The 13,159-nt window shown below is 33.6% G+C and overlaps 1 protein-coding gene across 1 annotated transcript in view; it reads left to right on the forward strand.

The window, feature by feature from the left end:
• The window catches only part of LOC149414659 (homeobox protein B-H1-like), a 32,415-nt gene extending 26,319 nt beyond the window's left edge, over positions 1 to 6,096 (forward strand). Inside the window, exons 3-4 of the mRNA XM_089643369.1 lie at positions 5,296 to 5,535; positions 5,880 to 6,096. Of these exons, the coding sequence (XP_089499495.1) occupies positions 5,296 to 5,535; positions 5,880 to 6,096 (457 nt within the window). The remainder of the gene's footprint in view (positions 1 to 5,295; positions 5,536 to 5,879) is intronic.
• The last annotated feature ends 7,063 nt before the right edge of the window (positions 6,097 to 13,159 follow it).

Here is a 13,159-nt window from a genome sequence, read left to right on the forward strand (position 1 = left end):
AATCTGCATCCACTGTAGTATTCAAACCAAGTCTGAGTTTTGACTAGATGGCTCATTAAAGATAATTTTTCAAATGTTAAATCGTCGTATTTTTTTGAAATTTCTTTTTTGCACGTTTTCAATATTGAGGTACCTATCTGCCAAATGAAAGTTTGATAAAAATATCATTTAGATAGTGACGTTTCTAAGCACTAATTGTATAATTTCACATGAAATAAAAAAAAAAATTTTTGGTTTTGATTTATTGAATAAAAGAAAATTTGAAAAATTATGCTAGTAATTGATCCAGCAGTATCGTACAGACGAGACAAAACGCTTTCTGCATAATGCGTTGGATTGTATCCAGTGGCAAAATTGTGTGGAATCTTTTGATTTTATTTATTTATTAACGGACATCGTCCAAATTACAAAACGAATACGGTAAAATGAAAAATACAGGAGTAGACAAAGGTACATGAAAGCAAAGACATATGGTAGATATAATATAAGAAAATAAAGTGATAAGTCGAATCAAGTCAAGACTACGCCGTGGGTCAGGACCACAGGACACTTATAATATTCCGTTACTTGTTTAGCGACCGGCAAAAATCATTCAGACTTATCCCAAAAAAGTTAAGGTTTTGACTTGTAGTCCAGTCAGTGGGGGATAAAAAAGGGCTCCACCTTGCAAAAGGTTAGGTAGTAGCGATTTTCACATATGTTGTTAAGATTGGGACTCTAAAGAAAAAAAAAAGTTTTCGACCTTGGGGGGGTCGAGCTCGATCCGCCATCTTGGATTGAAGGTGCCAAAATTTGGTTTTTTCAAAATAATTATGAAGTGGTTGATTTTACAACCAAATTGTTGAAGGCAAACTTAAAGACAACTAAATTACCTACATTTTTTGTAAAAGGTATTTTTTTGTAAATCTAATATGTAACGAGTTACAGCGGTTGAAAGAAGAAAATTTTGACAAAAAATTGTAAAACTCCAGTTTTCTTGATAAATTTTGTACGAACATATTACACAATATCATTTTAACGTATTTCTACGTTACAATATACTTATATAGCATCATCCGTGTACTCGATGACGTTGATTTGTTATAGTGGGATCCTAGTCTACAGCTGATATGGCAACACTGATTGAGTCCTGGTTACAGGACGTTGCCTGGATGCTCATGTCTGCAGATGTTCTTTTCGATGAAACAATGCCAGTTCAAGTTTCACAAGAACGATTTTTAGCCAATGAAAATAACAAAGTCCGTCTGATTTCGATGCTTACAAAGCAATTTATACAGGATGATTTTACAGTTAAGCAGGCTGAAGAAGATGCTGATGAGTTGATTGTCAATACTGCGATTTCCTAGTGTTCATCATATGACGCTGTTTTCATTATTGGCGAAGACGTTGATCTCCTAGTTCTGCTGACAGCATTAGCACCACCCAACAGTAGTATATATCTTCGCAAACCCGGGAGAGGCAAAACTTTTGAAAGACTGTGTTCCGCGAATAGTGTGAAATACAAAGAGGCGGCTGAGAATATTCTGTTTCTTCATGGCATTTAAGGCATTTAGCGGCTGCGATACAACATCGTCCTTCTTCAACCAAGGAAAAACAAAATTTTGTTCGCTTGTGCAAAACGACACAAGACTCAATGCCATGATAGGAATCTTCAAACAACATGATGCAACACCAGAAGACATAGCAGTTGCAAGAACACGCTTTCTTGTTGCTTTGTACGGGGGTGACATGGATTAGGAAACCTTGGAAGAAGTCCGCTACAAACGTTTCGCAAAGTCGACAACAAAAAGCAAATTCAATCTTGCCTCTTTGCCACCAACGAACGACGCTGCACGGTACCATGCATTAAGAACGTACCATCAGGTCCAAAAATGGTATGGAATCCAAAAAAATCCAGAAACTGGGGCTGGAAACGTGACACCAACGGGCTTGTTCCAGTAAGAATGACAAAGAAACCAGCACCCGAGACTTTATTAAAATTTATTTCATGTAATTGTAAAAAAGGATGCGGAGTTGCATGTAGCTGCACGAAAGCTGGATTGAAGTGTTCTATTGTATGTGGGTGCTGTAATGGTCAAACATGCTGAAATTCGCTAGAGGTTCACATCGATGTCGAGGACAAAGAAGAAGAGATTTTGTCAATGAAACCCCAGAATCTCAGTATCGCAGGCAATGAGTTAGATGATGACATTGGTGACGAAGACTGTTATTAAGTAACATAATTTATAGTAACATAATTCATAGTAATGTAACATAATTTCGAAATCTACCATCGCTGGTATATCTGTGGAGTAGACCTACTGGAGAAACCAAAATAAAAAATGCGCCATGTTCTATACCTCACGGTGGTGTGGAAATGAGTTTACGAAGTTGGGAATTTCATCATTTTTTAGAAAAATATTCACATTTCCGCCACTGTAACTCGTTACCTATTAGACTTACAAAAAAATACCATTTTCAAAAAATGTAGGTAATTTAGTTGTCTTTAAGTTTGCCTTCAACAATTTGGTTGTAAAAACGACCACTTCACAATTATTTTGAAAAAAACAAATTTTGGCACCTTCAATCCAAGATGGCGGGTCGAGCTCGACCCTCCCAAGGTCGAAAACTTTTTTTTTTCCTTAGAGTCCCAATCTTAACAACATATATCAAAATCGCTACTACCTAACCTTTTGCAAGGTAAAACTCCCCACTGACTGGACTATTGAGTTCACCAGTCTACACATTCTGGACAATGGTGAATAATATCCATAATTTGTCGAATGATGGTTAAGGAAGAGCAGTTCATTATTTCTGAGTCTTTGCGAGGGGATATTGAAGGGAATGAGTTGCAGTAGAGTAGGTGAATCAATAATACAATTTATAATTTTGAATAAGCAAATGAGGTCATTTCTTTCCCGACGGACTTCCAAAGGAGAGAGGTTTAAAGTTAGTTCAATTTCATCATATGAGTATTTGCCTTTTTCTAATCCTAGCCTCCTAGCAATCCCTCTTAAGAACCGATGTTGAACAGATTCAATGCGTTGAATGTGGACAGCATAAAAAGGAGACCAGATAACACAAGCATATTCAAGATGGGGGCGAACGAATTTTAATCGAAGTTGACGTCCACATTTTTTACTCCAAAAAATATAATTAATCGTTGGTTAAAATCTGTTGGGTACGACCTGAACATCCTGTATATTTTGTTTGTATTAACTGTATACGAAAAAATAGCTGAGGATCTTATCGCACGAACAGAAAGGTCATCGTGATTGTGATAGTTCGAGATACGATACATAGATGACTGTAGTGTAGATAGATCATAGAGGTTATAGAGTTATCCGACAGATACCGGTAGCGTATAGGCAGTACGCAGATGAGTACCAAGTTACGGGGAGACTGTAAGAGAGGTTTCGCGAAGCAGAGAAATTTTGAGGCCATTAATAGAGAGGACGTTGGCTTCCAGGCCAACCTACACACTGTAAGAGTTATTAGTCTAAAAAAGGCGAAAATGTGAAGAAGGAATTATTAACGTTACCAAGTATAGAAGTTTTTTTTAGTAGATTTAGAAGAAAATCGAATCCTGTGTCTACGCGTGTTCTAACACGTGAAGAAAATTGAGTATCGCTGATTTATTAAAATCCTGTTAAGGCGATGCACTACGTAGTAATGCAAAATCATGTGTTTTTGGTTTGAAAATTTGGTCGCCTAAAAATGTTTCAGATGCTTTAATTAAATACTGCGAGTAGAATACATCTTGGCCTTTCAAATAATCGAGTATTTTTTAGATAAGTCTTTTTATAAGCCCAGAAAAAAAATTATGTATAATGCCAATGAAAACTGCTTTAAAGTTCAAAATCTCCTACTTACGAACCCATTTTCAGTTATGATTTTGTTGTATAATGTGGCAAATTAAGTTATTTATAAAATGATCGGAAAAATATTTAATATTTATCCCTGAACATCCACAAAATAAAATAAAAGGCACATTTTGGCCATGTTTTTTTCTCGCATAAATCAAAACATGCGGATGGTGTTAAGCGGGAATTTAAACCTTATCGCCATCTACGTAAGAGGTGTTATTGATGGCGGCTCGATTTAAAATATTACACGTCGTAGTGCATCGCCTTAAAATGTGATGCCATGCCATTTCCTAAAAAATATTAGTACTTTCATCGTATATCGGAAAAAGTGTTCATGCAGGTACGTTTATCCTGTTATTATATCCGAAAAAATTAGAATTTTTATGAACACGTGTTCCGAAATCTGTTCTGAAATTTGACGAGATTGTTGATATAATTTAATTAATAATGTTCGTCCTTTTTATTTATTTTTGTTGTTGATACAATAATATCATGCATTACTCGTTGGGTATTTTTCCTGTTCTGATGCCCGAGCAACGTCTTTATACGAGTAACATCTCAACGAATTGATTTTATATTATCTGGTTTTAAACCCACCCTTATTTCAAGCCACAGAACCTTCAGACAGAAAGCAAGATCTCTCCGCCCCGAGGGTCGCCACGGCTCAATAAATTACCAATTAGCGACCCATCCGAGCGGATATATTCTAGGCGGAGAATAGGATATAATGGATTATCCACTGTACCGTTGCCGTTTTAGTTGTTAACAACGAAGTTGTTGATGATAATGCTTTCGAGAAGCGTTGATAATCGCGTTGAGAAGTGACAACGAATTTTATTAGATGTTATAATGAAAGTATCTTTAAATTAATTTGATTTTAAGTGTTTAATCATTATTAAAAAATTGAAATTCGGCATGGTAAAGTTTTGGTAAAAGAGTTGATAATTTATTATTATTTACTGGCGTATACAAAACAAAATCATATCATCAAATATTGCCGCTTGATATTCAATTTCAAATAGATTAGCTTTTTTCTAACGTATCCCAAAATTAAATACTGTATTTGAAAGCAGGTGTAGGCCGATTTTGATTTTAAAATATTAATATTTAGAACGCATATTATATTGGCTATTACAACTTCACTTTTTTAAGATTAATATTTCAACAAATTATGTATTCAAAAATGGGCAAACCTGGTGAACTGTTTGCCAGTTTTCTGTTTTAAAATAATTAATAGATATTCGTGTACCCTTAGTGATGTGTTATGTGTGCGGCTCCATACCAATAATGGTTAATAACCCATCTCTATTTTTTCTAAGCGACGCGGTGCAGCTTTCGACGACTACTCTTCAAATAAATTTTCCTATTATCCTATAAGAGTATTACAAATTTCGCTTCTTGTGACGAGACATGGACCCTCAACCTAATCATTTTTTTCTGTTTATTCCAGAACGAAATGGAAGCGCCAGACTGCAGTGGGGCTGGAACTTCTGGCTGAGGCGGGCAACTACGCCGCGTTCCAACGCCTGTATGGCGGCGGGGGCTACGCAGCCTGCTGGGGCTACGCCCCTGGTGGTCAACCTGGGGGCCCGGGAGCAGCCCCGCCGCCGGCCAGCGCTGCCGACCTGTATTACAGGCAGGCGGCAGCGGCGGCTGCGGCAGTCACCCTGCAGAAACCGTTGCCGTATAGGTAAGGTTTAAATTAATCCTAATTAACCACTTTTTGATTTTACTGTTTTTTATTTAATTTATAAGATACATGTTCAGTTTTATATGTTAACTTTAGTAGATATTGTTTGTGATTTATAAATAATACTTCAAAAATAGTACAGGTCTAGATGTTTGATAGTATTTAATAGTAGAGGACCAAGATGCGAGCCCTGAAATACGCCACTTGTAGCTTCAAAAGTATGCTATTGCAGAAACCGCAATTGAGGATACCATAGTCTCTCACTAGCTCAAGACAGTCGCAAAAAGGTCTTGCTAATTTCTCACTAATTCCTGCAATATTAATATAATGTATTTTTGTTGCAGATTGTACCCCCCGTCCCTCGGCTCCCTCGGCATGCCCCTCGGCATGGGTCTTGCGGGGCCCTCCGCCCCTCTGGGATCCCTGGGCCCCCTCGGGCTGTACGGGTCCCCCCACCGCGCGGCGCGGAGCCCTAGTCCCGACCTGGACCCGGGTTCCCCCCCGGCGCCCCAAAGACCCCAAACGGGCTCCGATACAGAAGACGAACCCATCCACGTCTGAACACATAGATAATAAAAAATAATATATATATTATTACAATAACTGTGTAAATTCGAAAGCTGTTAGTGTAAATATTTAAAAAATACGTTTTTGTTTATGAATTAGTTGGAGTCGGCATCATCATAGGTTGAAAAAATAATTTGGTATGATATGTTATTAGTGTAAATATTCGACGATACACATTACATTTTTCTTCCAAGTATAGATTGAATCAAATACCCTATAATATTAATAATACGTACAACTCCAATAAAATATTGGCAGTATCAACAACGCTGACCGCTAGAGGCGCTACTGTAACATATTGACATTGACATTCCTTTCAATGGCGGTAAATTGAATTTATTTAGTTCTTCATGGCAGTGTTTTACGCTTTATGATTTGTATTTTGAAAATATTTGATTAAAAAGTACCACAACGTAGGTTCTGTGTGTGCAGTTTACGAATGTTATAACTACAAACAACAAAAACACTCTTGATTACGTAAAATGTTCATGATTACATAAAAATATTCTTGGTTACGTAAAAAGGTTTTTGATTACGTAAAATGTTGATGATTACGTAAAATGTTCATGATAACGTTAAATTTTTCTTGATTGCGTAAAAATTTTGTTGATTACGTAAAATGTTCTTGATTAGGTAAAAATGTTCTTGATTACATAAAAATGTTCTTGATTACGTAAATAGTGTCTAGAAATAAGAAATTATAAAAATTTGCTCACAATTATACAAGTATTTTATTGCCTTATTAAATCATCAAAAACAGAATTATAGCCGCTTTTTATGTATGACCAAAAAATGCAGTAATTTTTTATTTTGATTTCTATAATTTATGAATGTAAAATTAATAATATATTTAACATTAAATCCAAGAAAGAAAACCAAGGCTCACAACTCACGCCGCTAGGAGGCGCTAGTGTAGTAGGTTGCCATCAGAATGCATGGAAAATGTCAGTAGTCGGAAGAATTATTATTATAGGGTATTTGATAAAATCTATACTTGCATACAATAAAGAGATGAAAAAAATATATGTACCTTCGTTTGTATATTTACAATAACAAATAATTTGATATTATTTGTTATTGTAAATATCGAAAGGGTAATTTTTTTAATGAATTTGTAGAGGTCAGGGCACATCGTTGAATACTTTTATTGATGATATTTGACTTTTGATATCTGTTCACGTTGTGTAGGCACCTACTTGAAACCTACTGTTTTAGTGTAAATATTAACGAATATTGGGAATTGTAATGTGGAAGGTTCCAAGGACTTTGTAATAATAGGTATATATTATGAGTATATAATATTTTAAGAATAATAAATTGGGAGTGTAAATATTAAAAGGATTAAAATTTAGAGTGATTTGGGTAGCTAATGCACTTGAAATAATGTGACCAGTTTAATGACTGTTGATTGGCTATGTAGGTACATTAGGGTGAAGTGAAATATAATCGTTTTACGACTAGGTACAGCAATTTTATAGGCATATTTAAAATATGTTTTTTTTAATGTTTCCGATCCACTAACTTCGTAAAATTACATTATCCGTATAAAAATACAAAAAATAATAGACAAAATTCGAAAAACTTTTGTAACATTACAAAATCTGTGTAAAATTACAAAATCTGTGTAAAATTACAAAACTGCTAAATTTCAACTGAGAAAAATGAACATTGCTAATTTATTAAAAATCTCGCTTTAAATTATTGGTAATACCGTTAAAAACGAGATTTCAAGGCCATTCCCTCATAAACTTTAAGTTAATTCCTAATACATTGGAACGCGTGTTCATGCACCTGCATTTGTCTTGATAACAATGACGAAATGCGGAAATATTAGATTTGTTCCTTCATCTTAATATATGTTCGTATTTTACTAAAAGTTTATCAATTTATTCGTTAAGGGCCTGCAATCCCGTTTTAACCGCATTACGAAAAAATTGAAGAGATTCTTAATAAATAAGCAATATTTGCCTCTGGATTATTGCCTTTCAATTGACCTTACGAATGTTTTTTTTATTATTTTTTTTTTATTTCTTGCTAGAGCAATACCGATGAGTTACAAAACTCATTGTAGGACGAGAGGAACCTACAATACATAGTTGGGAGTCAATTACAGGTATAATTTTATATTGGTGATTTATTCGTTAAGGGACTGCAATCCTATTTTTAATCAAATTGCGAATAGTTTGAAAAGATTCTTAATAATGTAGCAATACTCCATGTACCTAGTTGCATTGTGAAAATAAATGATTGTTTTTTATTTTATTTTTACACAGTCGATGGTGCAAAATTATTGCCATAATAAAAGTGACATTTCTATCGCACACTAATGTACCTACATAAAAATTTCGCATGTATATAAATGCTTTGTTTGTTTCCTGAAAGCTTTTTATAGCTATAGATAACTCATATATAAATGTGTGCGTAAAAATATACTATTTTTAATAAGAAGTGGAGCACTTCAATGTAAAATAAATGTACCTACCTATTATTCTTTATTTAAAAATTAGACTACGAAATCAATGTTATTCAAAGAGTGATTAGATTTTTAAAAACTATTTGTTAATATTATGTATGATGTTTTTGTAAATATATTTGAATGAAAATGACAAATATGTATGTTTCTACAATATGAACATAGAAACCAGATTTTTTTGTATTTAAAGCAATTTTAAATTAAAATAATGAGAAAAAACGTTACGAAAATAAATTATTAAATGCCGTACTATCCTATGCAAGTTTTGTTTTCAAATAATATATTTAACCAAGAGAAAATGGCAAAATTTTGGCATTCAAATTTTAGATTGTGACATGGCTAATTTTGTAAAAATAAAGACGAACTTTTCCCATTATTATTTAACGGATTTTATTAAATAACAAATTAGTTATACTTGCATATTTTTAATTGATTAACATACTTAAATGTATAAAATATTCGTGATATTAAATATTGTAACATGATGAATGTAAGTGATTGTTCAATGCTTTGTGTAGTAATAGTTTATATTTGAGGTTTGCAAGTAATTAATATTATTGCAAATGATATCTTTAAACAGTATTAAATATGAGAAATTGATGTTACAGAGATTTGTATAATGCAGTCTAAATATTAATTTATCATAGCAACAAAATATTTAAAACATACGATGCTAAAGTTCGCCTCGAATAATTTTTCACAAATTTATTTAATTATTTCATTTGGAAATACTGTTCAGACTTCACTTTTGTAAGCGTCCTTGATTTTAGTAGGTACCTACCTATTTGAATTATGATTTGTTTTTTTTTTCCAACGCTATTTGGAACAAAATAACTCATTTTTTTACCCACATAATTCAAGACAGATTTAAAGACTATTTTTGGACTTACAACAATCTTTGGATTGGATCTATTTCCATAAATAAATAACTCTTTATTCAATATTCACAGAAATAGTTCACTAATTTAATTCGTGGATTTAAACATTCTCTACAAACGCTGGGTCAAGAAGGGAACAAGTCAGTTGAACGGAGAACACGTGTTCTTTTCCTGATAAATTTCATGACGGAATACGACAACATTTCAAAATCAATATCTGTATTAGTATGAACACGTATTCTACCGTCCATATAAAACACTCGCTTTTAACTGATTCTTTCGCTCCGAACTCAATTAATTCATTCTTTAAAGGCCTACAGTCCCGTTTTTAACAGGAAAAATTAAAAAATAATAATTTTAAGAAATTGATAGAGTATTTTATATCAGTAAGTTTTCTCCGTGTATTTCTTTTTGAATTTATATGGTAGCCGTACCTGCTTTGTTTTATTTGTTTATAGGTACCTACTTGTGTATAAAAATATATCATAAATTCTCTTATTTTGAATTGTATCTGTCTTGAAATAGTGTATAATTTAAAAATTGTAACAAGGTACCATGGCTTATTTATTTAATATTTGTGTTTTCTGCCACAGTCTAAAAGGTTTTTCCTTTTCAAACAACTACCTTAAAATCTAGGAAACTAAAATTTTCAATCCGAGTTGGTACCCACTCAGTATTTTTAAATAAATTTTTTAAACGAATGTTTTTCCTCTCAGTAATACAATAATTAAATATTATGTTTTTTAAAATGATGATTAAATTATCTAGGTACCTACTCAAAATACATAATAATTTTAGGCAGATATACCTACCCACCTTAGGTACTGCCTAATTTAGACCCCAGGTACAGGAAAATCACTTTGAAGATGACACATTTGGATGTATTTGTGCATACCGATCCCAGTCCCCTCTTACCCTACAAATTCCCAGTTGCTGGGTGCTTAGCGACGTTAATTAATTCCGTTTAAATTAAGACTCTTGAACAATTCGACAATGCTCGATTAATGTTTTTTCTTTTAATTTTTCAAATTCATACCAAAATATAAAATTATTATTTATTTAAATCATTTGAATTCCTTCAGTACACCACTACACTAGAAAGGTTCTCTTTAAAAAGATTTATCTGTACCTACCTACTTAAAATACTTTTTTGTTTTATTTATTCCGTAGACAGCAAATAATTATTTTGGTTCTTCCAACAAATTCCGCTCAAACTGTACTTAACTTTTCTTTAGAGCGTAATCACTAAACCACCAAAAATTCAAAAATGTCTAACTGTGGTTAATACTTAATTATATCAATGGATTGCTTTATTTGTACTTAATACACCAAAATAAAACATTTTGCTGAAGCTCATACAAGGCAACAAAGATAGACGATACACAGTGGTAATTCACCATGTACATAGAGACAGATTGGACTATTATAATGCGTAGGTTGTCCACTAAGCATGGCTTGTAAATAACGATAAATTGTAGTGACTTATTGTACGAATAGTAATGATAATATATGAATGTGTAAAAAACGACATATTAAACAAATCAAATGTAATTTACAATGTTTTTTTATTCATTTTTCCTGATATTCCGTTTAAGGCATAGATAAAAGAGAAAGGGGAGATATGCATAGGAAGCGTAGAAACGGATTATCAAAGCGACTGAGCTAAATAATGTTATGCTATTAAATAAACAAATTGTCGGAGACATTCAGACTATGGCATCCTCAATTCGGTAATGTTGTGGGACTAGAGTGTAAAGAGGAAGTAGACATGAAAGAGGAAGGTTAAGAAATAACTGGCCATTCATATCTGATCATCAGACACAGCAAAAGCCATTTCATGCAACATTTCTATTATGATTGGTGGTATTCTATGTATCTACCATTCTGGAACGTGCCGAATAGACTATACATGGTGTCCAGAAACTAGTGGTAGAAGGGGAAATCGTAAATCAGCATCACTTTGAAGTTTATTTTATGGTAAGTGGGTAACTTATTTTTGATTTGAGCATTTTTTTTAATGTGATCAATTTTAGTGTTAAATTTATTTTTAAATGTGTCGAAACTTAGATCCAACTCAAAAGTTCTGAATTCTTTGTAAGTAAAAAAAAAAAGTTTTTTTTAAATTTATTATTTCTCAATGTAATATGGAAGTTTACCGCTTGTATCAATTTCTGATACCATGTATATTATTTTCTATTTAAAAATGTGAAATAACAATAAATAAATTTTCTTAACACACTCTACTGGATTCACAGTCGAGGATCTTAATCACCCAACTAGGCGAAAAAATAGTATTGCTGATTTATTAAAAATCTTCTTAAATTATTGGTAATCCGATTAATTAACGGGATTTGCAGACCTTTTCCTTGTAAACTTTGAATAAATTCGTGATACATCGGAACAGGTGCTCATGCACCTGCTTTGATAATATGTAATGACAAATACGAAAATATTAGGAAAATATCACGTGTTCCGACATCGTGATAATACACTCATACCTCTTTTACATAAAGTTTAACGGGAAACCTATCAATTCATTCGTTAAGAGCCTGCAATCCTGTTTTTAACTGGATTACAAATAATTTCATTAATAAATTAGCGATATTGTTCTTTCTCCATGTGGAAGATATTTAATTGAAAATACATCGATAACAACAACAAAAATAGATATTTTGTCTCTAAGCTACAAAGTATCTAAAAAAAATCCATTACATAATAAGCTGCAAAACACACATTTCCATTAAATCTCACCAAAAACCCTTTTCAATCATTCAAAAATCCAACCCGGGTCACAGAAGTTGTGACAAGGGTGCGGCGCGCCGCCGGGTCGCGAGGCTATCGCCCTGACACTCACGTAGCTGGGGGGGCGGTAGGCGGTAGGCGGTACGTACCTACCCAAATCTCCGCACAATCCCCAGGCTTGGCTTCCCGGGAAGTCGCGGGATAAGTGAGACTTATCATTTATCCCGGGGATTTTAAAACGTGTTCCTAATGGAAAGGTTAACATGTCATATGTTTATGACACATCAGATCTAAATTACGCGTGTGTAGAATATTATTTCACATTATAATTTTAATAAATGTTTTAACGTTTTAATAGTGATTTATTTTTATAGCGTTAGGCATAAGCCGTGTTGCGCTAACTCCTTCTTTAGCCAACGTTTCGGACAGCGTTACAGTGTCCATCATCAGGGCAGATGTCCGATCCGATATCACATCTGTCAAACGTTGACTAAAGGACGAGAAAGTGCAACGCGGCATAATAACCTGAAAATTAAACACAAAAAAAAATAAAATTATACGTGATTAAATTGATTGAAAGTGAATTTATTTTATTTTATGCGATTACCGCACTAGAGTCCCAACGGCTCCCAAATGTATAGCATCATCAATTGGCTCAAAAGTGTGGGGGAGAGAATGAGATGGAAATAGTAAATTAAGGAAACTGCCTGGCTATTCAGATCTGGTCACCAAACACGGCAAAAGCCATTTCAGGCAACGTTTCGGTGATTTAACTGAATGGTGGCATTTCACCAGGGTGATACTGTATTTATCTACAGTTTTGGAACGTGCAGCAAATATACTACATAATATTATTTTTAATTCATCACAAATTAATAATATAAAATTTACTTGCGCACGGCGGTATTTGAAACCGCGACCTCCGAATTCGTAGCTGAGGATCGTAACCATCGTAATAAGAGGC

This window comes from Hesperophylax consimilis, chromosome 19, assembly GCF_061612785.1.
Source record: "Hesperophylax consimilis isolate HC1 chromosome 19, BYU_Hcon_1.0, whole genome shotgun sequence".
NCBI lineage: Eukaryota > Metazoa > Arthropoda > Insecta > Trichoptera > Limnephilidae > Hesperophylax > Hesperophylax consimilis.